General features: G+C 37.6%; 1 protein-coding gene across 1 annotated transcript in view; it reads left to right on the top strand.

Moving 5' to 3' along the window:
• The first annotated feature begins 2,924 nt into the window (after positions 1-2,924).
• The window catches only part of LRRIQ1 (leucine rich repeats and IQ motif containing 1), a 205,001-nt gene continuing 187,733 nt past the window's right edge, over positions 2,925-20,192 (top strand). The window contains exons 1-5 of the mRNA XM_070370008.1: positions 2,925-3,068; positions 6,162-6,273; positions 10,744-10,835; positions 12,027-12,144; positions 12,889-13,112. Coding sequence (XP_070226109.1) covers positions 2,925-3,068; positions 6,162-6,273; positions 10,744-10,835; positions 12,027-12,144; positions 12,889-13,112 — 690 coding nt within the window. The remainder of the gene's footprint in view (positions 3,069-6,161; positions 6,274-10,743; positions 10,836-12,026; positions 12,145-12,888; positions 13,113-20,192) is intronic.

Genomic DNA, 20,192 nt, shown 5'->3' with positions numbered 1-20,192 from the left:
CGTGGTTACTCTTTGTTTGGAGGGCGGGCACTGTTTTCCAACCTTGCTGGAGGATTCAGCCGCTGCTGGGTGAGCGAGCACCCCTCCAGACCCGGGTTGATGAAGCGGGAGGTGCCGCAAAACTGCGGGAGCGCAAGTGGAGCCGGGCCCCTCTCCGCCAAGGCCAGGCTTGAGTGCGAAGCGGGGCCCCGCGCCCAGGGAGTGCTGAGCCAGTCTGTAGAGCGAGAGGCTCTGTAGAGCGAGAGGCTTTCCGTTTTGAAAAATTTTGGTAGTTCACACACAACTTGAAGAACTAAAATTGAAGGGTGGGGTTCCTTAAAATTTCTCATTTTTTGGCAGCTTTATGTGCGTGCTCAGTCGTGTCCGGCTCTCTGCGACCCCATGGACTCTAACCCTCCAGGCTCCTCTGTCCTCCTCTGCCTGGGATTTCCCAGGCAAGAATACTGGAGTGGGTTGCCATTTCCTCCTCTAGGGGATCTTCCTGACCAGAGATCGAACCCGCATCTCTTGTCTCCTGCATTGGCAGGCGGGTTCTTTACCAGCTGAGCCACGAAGATTCCCCACTTAAGCCACTAAGACACCCCACTAAGCTCGCTTGGCACCTTTAGCCACCTCCAATTGATTATTATCAACTTGAAGTAGTTTACCTAGCCTCTTTGCAGTGGGATCGATCCAAGGCCGCTGTATCCAGTTCTGTAACCACTGGCTAGAGGTGACCATTGAGAGCTTAAATGCAGCAAGTCTGAATTGAAATGTGCTGTAAACATAAAATACACGTAAGATTTTGAAGAATTATTAAGGTACAAAACAAAGTGTAAACTTTTTAGCTGGCTATATAATGAATGCTTTTCTGTTGACTATGTTGAAATAATATTTTGGATAATGGATTGAATTAATATATATTATTAAAAAATTCAACTATTTCTTTTTATATTTAAAAAAAATTGCCACTAGCAAATTTAAATCAAATATGTTGCTCAAATATGTAATTGGGCAGGACTGATCTAAAGAGCCAGTAGATGAGCTGAGATGGACATATGGAAATGTCTCTTTCCTTTACCCTATTTTTCTGCCTTTCTTTCTACATAAAGTTTTGTGTATCTCTGAATTCTGCTTTATAGCCATTTTTAAAATCTAATTTTCCACCTGGCGAAGGTTTTTCTCCCTATATTCATTCAAAGCTTTTGAATTGAATTTTAAGTAAGTTAGATTGTGGGGTAGCATTTTGCACTGGTTCTGGCTTTGTTTTGGAGGGAGGTGGTTATGAGTAAAATTGGAAAATAAAAGCTGATTAGTATAGGATTGTTCAAACTTTTTTTTTTACTTAGACCCACATTAAAACAAAAATTTGCATTGCATTTCATGTGGATTCTTTACCACCCAGCCAAGGGAAAGTGAAAGTGAAAGTCACTCAGTCCTGTTAGACTCTTTGTGACCCCATGGACTATACAGTCCATGAAATTCTCCAGGCCAGAGAACTGGAGTGGGTAGCCATTCCCTTCTCCAGGGGATACATGTACATGCATACATGTACCTGTACTTATAATTGAAGCAGAGTTTTTTAAACAATTTTTACTTTTAGTATATATAGTACACTTATAGTTTCTTTTCTGACCTACCCTAACTTTTCCTATGCTGTCCCATCATTTGATCTAGATGGCCAAAAACTGCTAAATTAATTTCTTAATCCATGAATGGATTACCATCTGCAATTTGAAGTCTACTGGTTGTTCGGAAAAATTGCTGGGCAGATAATGAGCTTGCCTAAGTTTGGATACCTTTGGATTGTGGGAAAAGCACTGACTTTGGATTCAAAATCTCTGAATTAGGATCCTACTCCCATTACTTTTTAGCATGATGCTATGGGGAATTAACTAACCTCTTCCAACCTTAGGTTTCTCATCTATACAATGACTGTAATGACCTTTAATCTGTGAAGTTACTCCAGAGATTATCAGTCACATAAGTGTCTACTAGTGCCTGGCTTGTCACAGGTACTTAATATACATGGAAGCTAATGACGGTACTTAACAGTGATGATATGAAGATATTCTGCAATGTACTGCTTGACCTTTATCCATTACAAGCCTACAGATTTAAATGAAATGAGTGTTGAACTTATACATCATATATTGTTCATTATTTCATTGTTGTGGCTATCTGGTAGAATTGACAACTCTGACTTAATGAGTGCAAACTAGCCAGATGTGTCCCCATATATAGACTTAGGATGTTCTCTTATAAGTATTTTAATTTCTGAATACTCAAGCTGTTCACAGTTATTTTGCCATTAATTATTACCATGAAAATGAATTTTAATATGAAGTTTCTTGATTCAGGAAGGTAAGCCAAACCCATTCCACATAACTTTTCCTTTAGCAAATTTAAAGAGTATTATTAAATTTGATCATTTTGTAGTCAAACACTAAAGAAATAATGGATGAAAATAGGGAGAAAGCAATTTTCTTTAATATATGCTGCTTCTGCTGCTGCTAAGTCACTTCAGTCTTGTCCAACTCTGTGTGACCCCATAGATGGCAGCCCACCAGGCTCCATAGTCCCTGGGATTCTCCAGGCAAGAACACTGGAGTGGGTTGCCATTTCCTTTTCCAATGCGTGAAAGTGAAAAGCAGAAGTGAAGTCACTCAGTCATGTCCAACTCTTCTTGACCCCATGGATTGTAGCCCACCAGGCTCCTCTGTCCATGGGATTCTCCAGGCAAGAGCACCGGAGTGGGTTGCCATTTCTTTCTCCATCTTTAATATATAGTATAGGCATAATAAGGTGTGAAAAAACTTTGTTAAACTAAAGCATTTTTACATAGAAAATGTTGGATTGGTGTGGCACATTAAAGAACCTATAGTTTTTACTAGTATTTAGCCTCTTCAGTTTTCTCTAAATGGTTCTGTGTTTTATTATGAAGGATGATGGAAGGCAACGATGATGATGATATAAAGCTCAGCGAAGAAATAGAGGCTGAATTGGATAAAATCAGCATTTCTTCCTTGGAAAAATATGGTTTTGATAGTGATTCAAAATCAGAAACCCAGAGTGATAATAGTGACACAGTAAGTTTTGTGTTGTACTTTTGAGATTTTTAACTGAAGTAAGCTTTTTTAGGAGAAATACTACTTTTCTCAGTGTGTTTTTTATACTCCACTCATTTTTTCCCCCTTAGGGTGACCTTTAAACAATGCATATTAGTAGATATTTAAATATAAAAAGTATATTGATAAATTACCTATAATTTCACATGTATACATGTGCATTTTTTCACAAAATTGAGATTTTACTATTCATATAATTATGCATAGGTGTGTGTGTGTGTGTGTGTGTGTATATATATATATGTTGTTGTTTAGCTCTAAGTCATGTCCAGCTATTTTGTGACGCCATGGACTGCAGAGTTCTGTCCATGGGATTTCCCATGCAAGAATACTGGATTGGATGGCCATTTCCCTCTCCAGGGGATCATCCCAACCCAGGGATGGAACCCATGTCTCCTACATTGGCAGGTGGATTCTTTACCACCCAGCCCAGGGAAAGTGAAAGTGAAAGTCACTCAGTCCTGTTACACTCTTTGTGACCCCATGGACTATCAGACCAGATCAGTCGTGTCCAACTCTTTGCAACCCCATGAATTGCAGCACACCAGGCCATGAAATTCGCCAGGCCAGAGAAGTGGAGTGGGTAGCCATTCCCTTCTCCAGGCAATCTTTGCAACCCAGGCATCAAACCCAGGTCTTCTGCATTGCAGGCAGATTCTCTACCAACTGATCCTGGGAAGACACAGGATATTGGTATCCTGCATTTTTACTTAATCATGAGTATATTGTTATGTGATTCAGTTCAGGTCAGTTCAGTTCAGTCAGTCGTGTCCGACTCTTTGCGACCCCGTGAACTGCAGCACACCAGACCTCCCTGTCCATCACCAACTCCCGGAGTTCACCCAAACTCATGTCCATCGAGTCGGTGATGCCATCCAGCCATCTCATCCTCTGTCATCCCCTTCTCCTCCTGCCCTCAATCCCTTCCAGCATCAGAGTCTTTTCCAATGAGTCAACTCTTCGCATGAGGTGGCCAAAGTACTGGAGTTTCAGCTTTAGCATCATTCCTTCCAAAGAACACCCAGGACTGATCTCCTTTAGAATGGACTGGTTGGATCTCCTTGCAGTCCAAGGGACTCTCAAGAGACTTCTCCACCACCACAGTTCAAAAGCATCAATTCTTCGGCATTCAGCTTTCTTCACAGTCCAACTCTCACATCCATGCATGACCACAGGACAAACCATAGCCTTGACTAGATGGACCTTTGTTGGCAAAGTAATGTCTCTGCTTTTGAATATGCTATCTAGGTTGGTTATAACTTTCCTTCCAAGGAGTAAGCATCTTTTAATTTCATGGCTGCAATCACCATCTGCAGTGATTTTGGAGCCCCCCAAAATAAAGTCTGACACTGTTTCCACTGTTTCCCCATCCAATTCCCATGAAGTGATGGGACCAGATCCATGATCTTCATTTTCTGAATGTTGAGCTTTAAGCCAACTTTTTCAGTCTCCTCTTTCACTTTCATCAAGAGGCTTTTTAGTTCCTCTTCACTTTCTGCCATAAGGGTGGTGTCATCTGCATATCTGAGGTTATTGATATTTCTCCAATCTTGATTCCAGCTTGTTTCTTCCAGAGTAGCGTTTCTCATGATGTACTCTGCATATAAGTTAAATAAGCAGGGTGACAATATACAGCCTTGACGTACTCCTTTTTCTATTTGAAACCAGTTTGTTGTTCCATGTCCGGTTCTAACTGTTGCTTCCTGACCTGCATACAGGTTTCTCAAGAGGCAGGTCAAGTGGTCTGGTATTCCCATCTCTTTCAAAATTTTCCACAGTTTGTTGTGATCCACATAATCAAAGGCTTTGGCATAGTCAATAAATCAGAAATAGATGTTTTTCTGGAACTCCCTTCCTTTTTCCGTGATCCAGCAGATGTTAGCAATTTGATCTCTGGTTCCTCTGTCTTTTCTAAAACCAGCTTGATTAGACATGCATAAAAATCAAAATGTATGTGAAATCTTTAGATCAAAGAAATAGTCACATGTTTTTGAAATCAAATATATATTCATTTGTGTATTTCCTCCAGTGTTTCAGTTCAGTTCAGTCGCTGAGTCGTGTCTGACTCTTTTCAACCCCATGAATCACAGCATGCCAGGCCTCCCTGTCCTCCTCCTTTAGGATAGACTGGTTGGATCTCCTTGCAATCCAAGGGACTCTCAAGAGTCTTCTCCAACACTACAGTTCAAAAGCATCAATTCTTCGGTGCTTAGCTTTCTTTATAGTCCAATGCTCATATCCATACATGACTACTGGAAAAACCATAGCCTTGACTAGACGAACCTTTGTTGGCAAAGTAATGTCTCTGCCTCCAGTGTTTATATACCTAGAAAACTTATTCATGGATTCATTCTTTTATATAAAAATTCTTAATCCAATGGAAACTTATTTTTAGCTATATTATAAAAAGAAAATCTAATTAAAATTTCCCTGCAATATTTATCAAATATCCCTGGTGTCACTTGTGGAATAATCCACCTTTTTCCAATTGACTTTTCATATCTGCTGTATATACTTAGTTGTTATATTCATGTAATCTATCCAGGGTTATCTATTCTTCTCCATTATTCTGTTAATTTTTGCCCTGTTCTGGTTTTATATTTTTAAGTATAAAATGGGCCAAATTCCTTCAGTAGCTTTGCTGCATCAACTGTTTTCAACTAAGCTTTTTTTCCCAAGAAAACAACATTTGTCAAGTTTCTTGAAATAATTATACTTTGATTTTTAATTAGGATTGCAATAACCTACATAATACTTTAGGAAAAAAATAATATTTTAGTATGTCTTTTTATCCATAGCTAACTTAAATAAGACAGAAGTTCTGAAATTATTCATTTGGGGATGAGTTCCAACAGAATCATGGGTGCAATTTATAGCCATCTGAAAATTAAAAGCAAACTTTAACCAAACGTGTTTCTTTGGACTATGCTTTTAATATGAGGCTCTTTTACCTCATTCGCACATTTTGGTCAAAATTTTGGCATTTCAAAACAGATTTTGAAGCATAGTTTTAGCAAATAATTTTACAGTTCCTTTTATTCTTCACATTTTTAGGATTCGGATGAGCTACCTGAGTCGGTTCTTCACTATATTAACATCATAAAGAATAAGAGTAAAACTGCTGAAGAGCTCATTCTTCAGGACTTGGAGGATACTGATGTTTTAAGTAAGTACAGTTTTCATCTGCTTGGTAGATAAGTTTTCTGTAAGTATGAATAGTTTATAATTTAGAAAATTAAGCTGCTTGAAGTTATTTCTTCTCATATACAGGTGTGTGCATTTATCTCTAATAAAATCTCTATAGTATATTGGTCTGTTCAATTTAGTTCACACATCTGTTTTAATTACTACCTTCCTTATATCTCCAATAAATACTAGTCTCTAATAATTTGTTTTACTAGTCCTAATTAAATCCAGACATTCTGTTACTTTATGTCAAAGGAACTCAAGTGTGGGACTGTTGTAGAATTATCAGTTTATATGTATTTTTGGAGAAAATACAATTTATATAAAATCCTCACAACCTTTATTTGCCTCAACTGAGCAAATTTATATCTTTCAGTTATTGTAAGAATAATAGAATGAACAAAGATTTAACTAGAAGTAATCCTAGCTTAGTTTATAATGAAAAATGGCAACAATTTAAATGTTCAACAGGTGTGTCTTGTTGTGTGTGTCTTGGTGTGTCTAACAATATACTCTTTAAAAAAAAACAAAGACAATTTTAATAACATAAGTTTTATGGTATACTATAATAGTTATTATAAAATTCAATGTAATTTATGCTTATATTGGTATAAATTATGTGGATATTCACAGTTGTTTATACCAAAAATATTAGTGTGTGAAAGGACCTGTTGTAGCCACTGAGAATACAGCAGAGAACAAAACAGGCCAAGATCTTGCTCTGTTCTTCTAGTGTTCCCATGTTGGGAGACAGATAATAAGTAAACACATGATATTTCAACAATGATAATTCTCTGAAGGGAGGATTTCAAGATAAGGGGATAGAGATTGAATTTTGCTATTTTAGATATGTGAAGTCAGGGGAGGCATCTCTGAGGAAGTGATATTTAAGTAGTGTCTGAAATGAGATAGTAAGCCACGTGGGATATGCTGGTGAAGAAGTGAGTCACATAGCTATCTAGAGAGCTGGTGTTCCAGAAAGAGGGACTTGTAAAGGCCAAGGCACACTCAGTGGGCTTAATGTGTCCAGAGAACAGTCAGCCTTTGTGGTTATATTCAAGCAAAGAAAGGGTCAGATATACAAGACTCTTATAAATCCAAAGTGTGGACTTTGGATTCTGCTCTGAGTATATGAAGGTTTTTCAGAAAGGAGTGACAGAGTATGATGTATTTTGAGGCAGTCATTCTGGAAACTGTGTAGTGAAGATGCCTTGAGGTAGCAAGAGTCTACAAGACTATTACAGCAGGATGGTTAGAGATGATAGCAAATGGTGAAAATGGTCATATTCTAGAAAACATTTTTAAGTAGAAAGAACCAAAAATATTTATTGATGGATTGATATGAAAGGAAAAGAGGAAATTGGCTCCAAGATTTTTGTTCTGAGTACCTGTGTGAAAGAATTTGTAAAGACTTCTTAAATGCAGACCCTTTTAGATTTTAGCAGTGATTATTGTCAAGTTATGGTAGATTTTAGTAATTTGCTTATTTATATTTACTAAGGTTTATAAAATGAAAATTTATTTTAAATATATTGGCAAGTATAGAACCTGATTATGTAAAAATCAAAGGAAATATAGAAAAATTAGTTACATGAAAGATTATAGGAACTAAAGTCATAGCAGTGGTTTAGAAAGTTATAAGATCTCATGTGTATAGCTCTAACAAGTAGGTTTGATAGTCTCAATGAATAGACTAATTTTCCAAGAAAATTCAAATTATCAAAATTGCTTGAAAAATCAGAAAACATGCTGAAATCAGTAATTTGGCAAGAAGGTAGAAAGAGGTTTCTTCTCAAATGTCAGTAGTAACTAGGATAATTTTGTAATTGAACTGTTCCAGTTCATCAAGGAGTAGAAAATCTGCAGATTATATTTCATTCATCAAAAACTGCACATTTTAGATACAAAACTGTGTAAGCATAGCATACACATACATAAGAGAAACTAGAGGCTAATATTATTTGTAAATATGGATGTATTGATGAAAGCTGTCAGTTGTATACAAAAACTATTTTAGCTACTTTAAGTAGTAAGGTTTAGGGGTATTTGTGTAAAACAAGCTTCAGTTCAGTTCAGTCGCTCAGTCGTATCAGACTCTTTGCGACCCCATGAATCACAGCACGCCAGGCCTCCCTGTCCATCACCAGCTCCTTGAATTCACTCAGACTCACGTCCATCGAGTCAGTGATGCCATCCAGCCATCTCATCCTCTTCGTCCCCTTCTCCTCTTGCCCCCAATCCCTCCCAGCATCAGAGTCTTTTCCAATGAGTCAACTCTTCGCATGAGGTGGCCAAAGTACTGGAGTTTCAGCTTTAGCATCATTCCTTCCAAAGAAATCCCAGGGCTGATCTTCTTCAGAATGGACTGGTTGGATCTCCTTGCAGTCCAAGGGACTCTCAAGAGTCTTCTCCAACACCACAGTTCAAAAGCATCAATTCTTCGGCACTCAGCTTTCTTCACAGTCCAACTCTCACATCCATACATGACCACTGGAAAAACCATAGCCTTGACTAGACGGACCTTTGTTGGCAAAGTAATGTCTCTGCTTTTCAATATGCTGTCTAGGTTGGTCATAACTTTCCTTCCAAGGAGTAAGCGTCTTTTAATTTCATGGCTGCAGTCACCATCTGTAGTGATTTTGGAGCCCAAAAACATAAAGTCTGACATTGTTTCCACTGTTTCCCCATCTATTTTCCATGAAGTGATGAGACCAGATGCCATGATCTTCGTTTTCTGAATGTTGAGCTTTAAGCCAACTTTTTCACTCTCCTCTTTCACTTTCATCAAGAGGCTCTTTAGCTCCTCTTCACTTTCTGTCATAAGGTTGGTGTCATCTGCATATCTAAGGTTACTGATATTTCTCCCATCAATGTTGATTCCAGCTTGTGTTTCTTCCAGCCCAGCGTTTCTCATGATGTACTCTGCATATAACTTAGAGTTTTAAAATAACAGTGTGTTGTTATCTTTGTATAGTTCTGCAGGTTCACTGGGCTTAGCCATGTAGTTCTTGCTTGGATTTCTTACACATTGACCGTCAGGTGTTGTTTGGGGTCACAGTCATCTGAAGTCTTTCCTGGAATGGAATTCTAAGATGGCTTACTGACATGGCTTGCAGTTGATGGAATTTGTTGGCTGGGAATTCATTTGAGGCTGTCAGCTGGAGGAGGCACCTACATGTGGTCTCTCTCTGCAGCTTGCATGGCACCTGGATTTTGAGAAAGAGTATCGCATGAATAAATTATTAAGAGACTAAGGTGGTACCTTGTAAAGCTTCAGATGACATTCTCCAAAGTCATGCAACATCTTTACTACATCCTGATGGTTACACAGGGTCAGCACAGATTCTGTGCGGGAGGGGAATACACAGGGTATGCATACCAGGAAGTGTAGGACTAACATCTTTGGAGGCTATTAATAGTAACTCTAATAAATAACAGAATTGTTAATAGAACTGGAAAAATCAGATTCTATGTTGAATATCTAAAGTGTAGGAAAAAATACATGCATGCACACTGAAACTGTGCTGTAGGAGGAGCTGCTGATAAAATGAAGAAATTCAGAGATATTAATCCTCTTCTATACACTCCTATCTCCAACCCAAAGCTCCCTCTATCATAGTCTGAGCCAGAAAAATGAAAGTATCTCTCTCTGCCTTTCTTCACACATAATATTTTTATGAAAATAAAGAATTGCACAAATATGTCAATTGGCAGAATCTAAATCAACCTCAGAAACATACCTTCAAAGGAATCTGGAGAATGTTTTGGTTTTTTTTTTTGCTTTTCAGCTTCTCACATAGGAAAACATGCCAGAGAGATTGTGAATGGGTGTTGAAAAAGAAAATCTATAATACTGGTCAAAACACTTGTGAATGGTCAGTTAATTGGCAGAATGGTCATCTGTAAAAAATACTTTACAACCAAGGAATAAAACAAGCTAATTGAACAAGAAAAAGAAACATAACTACCTCTTACAGATGATAAAAAGACACTAAAATTCAACAAAACCTCACAAAATTGGGAATGAAAGTTTCTTTCATGAACATGTTAGTCATTATAATGTTTTAAATGAAGACTTTTATTAAAGCATTTTCAGTATCTTGTGCAAGATTGTGTTGTTTGTGGCAGACAGACTTGAACCTTTGTCGATTTCTAGTCAAGGCGTTATTGTGATATTAAACACAGCATTATTCTGTATACCTGGAAAGTGAACTTCAGCTCTAGAATATGAAAGGTGATAAGAGTGGTGTAAAAATCTGTTGCTTTTATTTTTGAATAAAGATTACAGATTTCCTCTGTTCTTGGTTCTTCAGCATTTTTCTATTGCTTTGATCAAGATTATCCTATGATAAAGAATTTAAGATTAAAGGATGATAAAATAGTTTGGGATTTTAACATGTTGTATCTCGCTTTAGTATTTAAAAATGTTATAACTTCTTTCTCTTTATAGGCTGTGGTTATGGAGGAGTTTCTAATAATCATATGCATTTAAGGATAGAATTACCAACTGAGTGTAAAGAAAATCCAGAACAATTAGTAAAGGTATATGTTGTTTGACTGAAAGTGCTCAATATTTTATAGTTAGAAATTTTCCTTTTCATCTCACATAGGATTTAAAGTTCACGGTCTTAAAAATTAGATTATTTTAAGCAAAGAATTGTTGGTTTTATTTTCTCTTCTGGCATAGAATATAAAACAATGAAAATTACAGTCTTTAAAATATTAGAAATGGTGATTTAAGCCAGCAATACTTGGAAATTTAATGTAAATAAGACCAGCATAACTATATTGAATAGTAGTTTTTACCTAAAAAATCCAAGGAAAACCATGAAATATACTCTAATATTGTTACCTTGCCTAAGAATGGAGTATGATTCAGTGGAGTCTTAAAATACCCTGTAGAAACTTTAAATGTAGAATGTCGTCTTCTTTTTTTTTAAGGTAAAATAAAAACATCTGTAAAGAAATGAGAGTAAAGAAAAGCCTAGGATTTGGGGGTAAAACTCCTGGAAACGTATTTCAGAGAAAGTCTCTTCCACACGCTCAGCATCTTGTTCATTTTTATTACTCATTTTACATAACTCTAATTTTACCTAACTGTATTCTTGCTCTTTTTGAGGTGAGCAGAATTTGAAAATTACTTATATGTATGTTTCTTACTCTATTTTTTGGTAACACTCAGTCCTGATATATTAATTTTGAATTATATTGCTACTTCATTGGAATAGATATCCTGTACCTTTTAAGCTGGAGTATGGTGGAAGTCTAATTATGGAAAAGTATGAATCAAAATTATAACTTGTATATATTTCAAGGTAAATTAGAAAAAATTGTTTTTAAAACATATTGAATATGTTAGCAATTTGTGTATATGTGCAATTGCTGCAGAAAAGAAATATAAAAAGGTGTTAGGAGGAAAACACATATTAATAGAAACATTTGGACATGAGTGTCAAGCAGGTTAATTTCGAATATTGCAAGTAAATATTAGAAAGCAATTAGAATTCTGAAATACATAAGGAGGGTAAAATACAATTTGCTTCCCTGGGAAAAGCATTTTTCTCCACCATAAAAGAATAATTATCAATGTGCTATAGAATTGTATTTGAGAGCAATTTGAAGTAAATAATTTTCTAGATATGTGTGTGTAAATACTTAATACATTATTGAAATGATAACTTTACTCTCTGTTTTGTTTTCCTTTAATCATTGGGACTTTCTTTAACCTCTTAGATGTTATCTGAAATAGAAAAAGAAGAATTTCTAAGAAGTAGAACTCACTGTGGCAGTCCTGATTTGGTTCTGGAGTCTGAGCTTTGTGATTTGCTGGTGGACGAACGTGATTTGCCAGGTGGACTAACTTGCCTGATGATATTTTTGATTGTTTTAATGTGATTCACTTTAATTATCTAAAAACCTTGAACAGTTTTCTTCTGCCATTTAGAAGAAAACAGTCATGGTATTTGAAAAATACTGTACACTTATTATGGTTATTTAATTATGTTTCATAGTTTTTTCAAATGACTCCTAAATTAACTTCATTGTGGCTCAGCTGGTAAAGAATCCATCTGCAATGCGAGAGACCTGGGTTTGATCCCTGGGTTTGGAAGATCCGCTGGAGAAGGGAAAGGTACCCACTCCAGTATTCTGGCCTAGAGAATTCCATGGACTATACAGTCCACGGGGTCACAAAGAGTCGGACACGACTGAACGACCTTCACTTTAAATTTAACTTTATATAAGTATATTTGAAAATTTTCCACATATAGAGCTGACTGCAATAGATGTACCCAGACCTGCATTTTTTAAGTGTCTAACTATGTTCCATATGTATCTCTTAACTACACACATGAATGCATGCATGTGCACACACACACAGATACACACACATCGTTTTCTGGAATAGTTCGACAAGTTATATGATTTCTTTATTGACTGCAATGGAGTTTACATGTATTTTGCACATTAGCACATTGTCGCTTTCACTTTGGTGATATATTGACATTATTTCTTTATTTTGAAATTACTTTTAAATTTTATATTGGATCAGCTTTGACTGGTTTGATTTAAATTTTTTTTCTCTTCATGAATACAGATGATGCTGATATAAATTTTGGATACCGTGAAGTGGAAGAAAGATGTCGGCAGTCCTTTGAGGCTTGGCAAGACAAACAGAAAGAATTAGAAGACCAAGAGAAAGAAACTCTCAAAGTTCAGAGGGACAAAGAAGAAAAGCAGTTTCAAGAAGAAGAAGAAAAAAGACATTGTTGGATGAAACAATTTGAAGTTGAAAAGAAGAAATTAGAGAATATTCAGAAGGTAAGTTTTCTTATTTTTATTTTTCATTCTTTTTTTTTTTTTTTGAATCAGTAACTCCTGAACAGTACTGAGGTTTTGGATTATGGTGTGGCTCGAGCTCCATTCTATGGGTTTTAATTAGTCCTAATAATCAAAGCAGCTCACTGGGAATTAACAATATTAACATGGACCCCTTGCTTATTTTCCATGAAATTCGTTGTAATTTAAAGTACTGCTTTGGATTTTGAGGTCCCCCAGAGTCTATAAAGTTTCAAAGACTGTCCTAAAAAAGCTGACATTTACAACATAAATTGTTGCTTTTCTATACCCTTCTAATCATAGAAAAAGGCAACAGAATTTTCTCCATCACAAAATGTCCTTACTCTGTAGTCTGATATCTAGCAATTATGTAAAACGTATTTGGTTAAAGTGGTTCAGGCATGTAGGTAATAGTTGTGCTGCATTCCCATAAATGAGCTAATTTCTGGGACTAGAACATTTTTGGAATAAGGGAGTTCTGTGTTGTTTTCCTTTGTGTTTTCTCCCAGCTGCTCCTCAGGTGGTCCACATCCTGAGGCCACGGTAGTGGCATCTTGAGAAACTGGTGGATTTGGGGGACTCACTTGTGGACCACCAGGATCCTTAGACTGTGTAGATAACAGGCAGGACTTACATCTGCTTTGCATTACTAATGTAGCTTATGAATTACTCCCAACTTACTAGTTTTGAGTCTTCCATGTACAGAACGTTAGCGTGTCGTCACATAGGCAGTTCAGGGTATCCTGGCCTCCCATGTTGAGTACATTGCATTTCTGAATTAGGTAGAAAGTGAATACATTAAAAACAATGATAATATTGCAGAACCAGCTTGTCCATGGCTTTTACTAATAGTAAGCTACAAATCTTTAGCTTCCTTTTAGTTCATATTTTCCTTTCCACAGACCAGATTAATTATTTTCAAAAGTCAGAAGCTATTTTTTTCCCATTCCAGAATAGAAGTTAATACAATGTAGATTATTGGAGTAGTGTTTCCTGGCTTGTGGCAAAATGTATCACTGCTATTGATTGTTAGTGATATTTTCTAAAAAACAGCTAATTTTTTTTTTCATAGAAAAATAAGTACAATTAGTCTACAAATATATGGAAAAAATAATGCAAATTAAAATAAAAAGATAACATTATCCACTCAAATACATACAAATAGCATATTGATTATATTTATGATTCAAAAAATGTATGGGAACATAATCACATTTCCTTTTTTTTTTTTTTTTTTTTATATTTCACAGTTCTTTCCCTAATAGTTAAGGAATTGTAGAATTTTTTCCCAAGATACAAAACAGGACAATGCCAAAATAGAATTCTTGACATGACATCTTTCCTGATTGAGGCTATAAGGTCACATGATCAAAATAAGTCTTTTAAACTTTCTTCTTTCTTTCATCTGTTTCTCTTTTTTAATATATGTCTTTCTGAGATATCATATACTATTAATGAAAAATATATTATAGTTTTAATTTTTTTATATTGACTCCATGGAGGTTTGCTTTGCTTTAGAAAAAGTATCATAATTAATTTCTGCTTATATGTGAAGTGGCTACTACAACCTGTAAATTTCATTCATGTGAGCACAGTGTTACCATACTCTTAATTTCTGAAAGCCACAGAAATAGTTGGACCTTGTATACATGTAAACAAAGGTTTAAATTATGTACCAATAAGATGCTAAATCAGCTATGTATATTCAAATGAAGTTGGCCTGGCTGCATATACTAAAGGCACTCAGTACTCTGCAAGAGTTATTGGAATCCATATCTTAAGAAGAATAAATGGAGAAGAGGGTGGTGGCACTATTTATTTCATATCTAATTTCACATCATGGTAGCTAACATTATTTGGATGAAACTCTCTGGTACATATTATAATGATGAGTGATGAGCTGAGTTGTACAAACTCTCTAACTACCCTGCATGATGAAAAAAGGCAATAGACCCCAAGAAGGACTTCATTAAGTGTGTTTCTGGTCCAATAATCAGTTTCAGGACATACTGCTTCATCACCATCATCGAAGAGAAACTCTGACTGACCTCACAGATTCTAATCATGCTGAGTCACTTCAGTCATATCTGACTCTTTGTTTTGTTTTTTTTTTCCTTGTTAATTTTCTGTTTAGTTGATCTATCCATAGGTGTGAGTGGGGTATTAAAGTCTCCCACTATTATTGTGTTATTGTTAATTTCTCCTTTCATACTTGTTAGAATTTGTCTTACATACTGCGGTGCTCCCATGTTGGGTGGATATATATTTATAATTGTTATATCTTCTTCTTGGATTGATCCTTTGATCATTATGTAGTGACCTTCTTTGTCTCTTTTCACAGCCTTTGTTTTAAAGTCTAATTTATCTGATACGAGTATTGTGACTCCTGCTTTCTTTTGGTCCCTATTTGCATGGAAAGTCTTTTTCCAGCCCTTCACTTTCAGTCTGTATGTGTCCCCTGTTTTGAGGTGGGTCTCTTGTAGACAACATATGTAGGGTCTTGTTTTTGTATCCATTCAGCCAGTCTTTGTCTTTTGGTTGGGGCATTCAACCCATTTACGTTTAAGGTAATTACTGATAAGTATGATCCGTTGCCATTTACTTTATTGTTTTGGGTTCGAGTTTATACACCATTTTTGTGTTTCCTGTCTAGAGAATATCCTTTAGTATTTGTTGGAGAGCTGGTTTGGTGGTGCAAAATTCTCTCAGCTTTTGCTTGTCTGAAAAGCTTTTGATTTCTCCTTCATACTTGAATGAGATCCTTGCTGGGTACAATAATCTGGGCTGTAGGTTATTTTCTTTCATCATTTTAAGTAAGTCTTGCCATTCCCTCCTGGCTTGAAGAGTTTCTATTGAAAGATCAGCTGTTATCCTTATGGGAATTCCCTGTGTGTTATTTGTTGTTTTTCCCTTGCTGCTTTTAATATTTGTTCTTTGTGTTTGATCTTTGTTAATTTGATTAATATGTGTCTTGGGGTGTTTCTCCTTGGGTTTATCCTGTTTGGGACTCTCTGGGTTTCTTGGACTTGGGTGATTATTTCCTTCCCCATTTTAGGAAGTTTTCAACTATTATCTCCTCAAGTATTTTCTCATGGTCTTTCTTTTTGTCTTCTTCTTCTGGAACCCCTATGATTCAATGTTGTAGCGTTTAATATTGTCCTGGAGGTCTCTGAAATTGTCCTCATTTCTTTTAATTCGTTTTTCTTTTATCCTCTCTGATTCATTTATTTCTACCATTCTATCTTCTAATTCACTAATCCTATCTTCTGCCTCTGTTATTCTACTATTTGTTGCCTCCAGAGTGTTTTTAATTTCATTTATTGCATTATTCATTATATATTGACTCTCTTTTTATTTCTTCTAGGTCCTTGTTAAACCTTTCTTGCATCTTCTCAATCCTTGTCTCCAGGCTATTTATCTGTGATTCCATTTTAATTTCAAGATTTTGGATCAATTTCACTATCATTATTTGGAATTCTGTATCAGGTAGATTCCCTATCTCTTCCTCTTTTGTTTGGTTTGGTTGGGCATTTATCCTGTTCCTTTATCTGCTGAGTATTCCTCTGTCTCTTCATCTTGTTTAAATTGCTGAGTTTGGGAGTCCTTTCTGTATTCTGGCAGTTTGTGGAGTTCTCTTTATTGTGGCGTTTCCTCGCTGTGTGTGGGTATGTAGAGGTGGCTTGTCAAGGTTTCCTGGTTAGGGAAGCTTGTGTCGGTGTTCTGGTGGGTGGAGCTGTATTTCTTCTCTTTGTTCAGTCGCTGTGGGGAGGGAGGGAGGATGCTGCAAACAAATGACACTGGCGTGCGCTCACAGTGCCTCAGCCACACTGGGTCTGCCCCCGCTCACGGCGCGTGTAGCCTCCCTGCCCACACTGCTCAGGCTCTAAGTTGTTCCGCCGGGAACAATCCGAGGCTGACCCTGGGTTGCATGCACCTCCCAGGTCCAAGCCGCTCAGGTTCAGGCACTCAGGTAGTCCTCAGAGGCGGAGACTCAGTTGGGCCTGCGTTTTGTGCTCTTCCCAGGTCCGAGCAGCTCAGGTGATGAGGTGTTTGGCGAGCGCCAATGCTGCGACTTATCGCCTCCCCGCCACTCGGTTATCTGGGTGTAAAAACCGGTGCACCTTCTCAGGCAGATGTTGACCGTCCAGACCCCCAATAAGTTTTAGTTAGCAAAGAAGCCAGTTTTATAGATAATGTCTCTCTGGGGCTGCGATTGCCCCCCTCCGGTGACAGGCAGCCAGAGCCGGAGGGGGAAGGTCTGCAGCCGGCTATCTCTGTTTAGTCCTTTGTTCCGTGCGCGGGCTGGCGGTGTCTTAGGTTAGGGCTGGCTTTTCGCGTGGTAGATATCCCACAGTCTGGTTTGCTAGCCCAAATTATTTCGCTCAGATAGTGCTCAGGGTATTCAGGCCAGATTCTTACTCTCAGCGATGCAGCCCGCGCCGCCTCCCTCCCTGCCCAACCCCTGCTTGCTAATGGCGGATGCAGGCGTCTGCGCTGCTTCTCTGCTGGGGAGTTACCGTAGGGCTCGCAATCTTCGAGTTTTAATTGTTTATTTATTTTTTCTCCCTGTTATGTTGCCCTCTGTGCTTCCAAAGCTCGGCACGGATTCGGCAGTGAGAAGGTTTCCTGGTGTTTGGAAACTTCTCTCTTTTTAAGACTCCCTCCTCGGGACGGAACTCTGTCCCTCCCTCTTTTGTCTCTTTTATTGTCTTTAATATTTTTTCCTACCTCCTTTCAAGGAGTTGGGTTGCTTTTCTGGGTGCCTGATGTCCTCTGCCGGCATTCAGAAGTTGTTTTGTGGAATTTACTCAACGTTTAAATGCTCTTTTGATGAATTTGTGGGGGAGAAAGTGTTTTCCGCGTCCTACTCCTCCGCCATCTTGGCGCCTTCCCTCAAAAACAGCTAATTTTTAAATTCTGTTTTCATTGCCATTTTTAGTTTGTTTTGTAACAAAAATTTACTGACTACTTCAAGGGCAAAACTTTCAGCTACAGGCTTGATGTTACAAAAGAAATTTAACGCCAGGGCCTTACCCTTAAAGAATTATAACTTAGTTTTTGAACGCAATTTGTACTTTATCATAAATTTATGATTTAAAAATACATATGACATTAGTAGATTAATGAGTTTCCAAATGTGTGCTTTGTTTTACCTTGGAGCTTCAAAGTTTTCCACGGGGATCATTCCATAATTTTATAGTGATGGCTTCTAAATAGATAATTTACATACTCAGTAATTCTCACCTGTGTCTTTGTTAGCTTCTTCCATTTTCTAAAACTGCTATTATAAATTTCTTTCCTTAAGAGTTCTACCCAACTCCTTTTTCCTTGTTATTAGTAACCGATCACATTTTTGCATCAATTACTAACTTCTTTTTCTTTCTAATCCCACATCTGCTAACTGCTGAGTTGCTTCAGTCGTGTCCAACTCTGTGCGACCCCATAGACGGCAGCCCATCAGGCTCCTCCATCCCTGGGATTCTCCAGGCAAGAATACTGGAGCGGGTTGCCATTTCCTTCCCCAATCCCACATCTGGTTAACGTTAATTTTTGTGGTCACCTTTTTAGCTTTATTTTTTGCCTTTGCTCTTATCTCCGTAAGAGAGGCTTCTTCTACCAAAGGCCAACTTTTCATGCTTTGCTCTATATTCTATCATTTTCCAGGTTACTTTTACTTTTTCCTATGTGTTAAAATACTCTGACAACTTCCTCCTTTCTTACTGCTTATACTCATGTTCAATTTTCACCTGTCCTAGAAATAAAACAAAACAGAAAACTCAGATCACTGTTGTTTAAATATCTTTCTTTAGCTGCTCTTTAGCTTTACTTATCATAGACAGGCTTCTTAAGGAGTAGTTATTTGTACTCAATCCATTTCCTCATCTTTCATTCAAATCTAAACCTTGTAGCTGCCTTCCACCTCCATCCCAGTGAATTAAATTGCTTTTGACAAAAACAAAACAAAACAAAACGTCATCTTCTAAGCTGACTTTGAGAAAAATACAATCACTTCTAGAACCATACTCACAGGTCCTAGTGAAGTTACTCAGTAGTGTCCAGCTTTTTGCAACCACATGGACTGTAGCCTATCAGGGCTCCTCTATCCATGAGGTTTTCCAGGCAAGAGTACTGGAGTGGGTTGCCATTTCCTTCTCTAAAGGATCTTCTCAACCCAGGGATCCAACCTGGGTCTCCCGCATTGCAGGAAGATGCTCTACCATCTGAGCCACCAGTCAGTATTTATTTTTGCCTCTTTTCCTTTTTATGCCAGTAAAAATCTGTTGACCATTTCATTTTCCCTTTACTTCTGTGGGACCACACTACCTTGATTGTCTTCTTACATACTTGGGCATTTTTCCTTGGTATCTGTTTTTAGGTTAATTTTTTTCTCCTTCTCCCTGAATGTGTCCTACCCCGGATTCCATCTTTTGCTCTTTCTTTTCTTACTCCATGTATTTTCTCTTGTGATAGTCTCAAACACAGCAATGGCTGTTCAGAACCAAATCCATAGTTATAAAATAAAGTGAACTACACAACTGTTATACTCAGAACTTAGTGGATCTAAAACTGAATACATTGTCTTTCTGAGTCGTGCTCTTCCTCTGTTGGTCGTTAGTCATTATTTTGATGAGCTATCCTCTCATCATCGGAGAAGGCAATGGCACCCCACTCCAGTACTTTTACCTAGAAAATCCCACGGACAGAGGAGCCTGGTAGGCTGCAGTCCATGGGGTCGCTAGAGTTGGACATGACTGAGCGACTTCACTTTCACTTTTCACTTTCATGCATTGGAGAAGGAAATGGCAACCCACTCCAGTGTTCTTGCCTGGAGAATCCCAGGGACGGCGGGGCCTGGTGGGCTGCTGTCTATGGGGTCACATAGAGTCAGACATGACTGAAGTGACTTAGCAGCATGCTCTCATCATAGACTAAGCTAAAAAGTTGAGTACCATTTCTGACTCTTCTCTCTCTTTTATGGTCCTATCCTTCTAATAGTTCATTATCCACTGTCTCATCCATATGTCTACTGCTGCCCCATAGTTCAGGATGTCCTAATGTCTA

Source organism: Bos mutus, chromosome 5 (genome assembly GCF_027580195.1).
Source record: "Bos mutus isolate GX-2022 chromosome 5, NWIPB_WYAK_1.1, whole genome shotgun sequence".
In the NCBI taxonomy this organism is placed as follows: domain Eukaryota; kingdom Metazoa; phylum Chordata; class Mammalia; order Artiodactyla; family Bovidae; genus Bos; species Bos mutus.
This window is presented reverse-complemented; position numbering and strand designations above follow the sequence as displayed.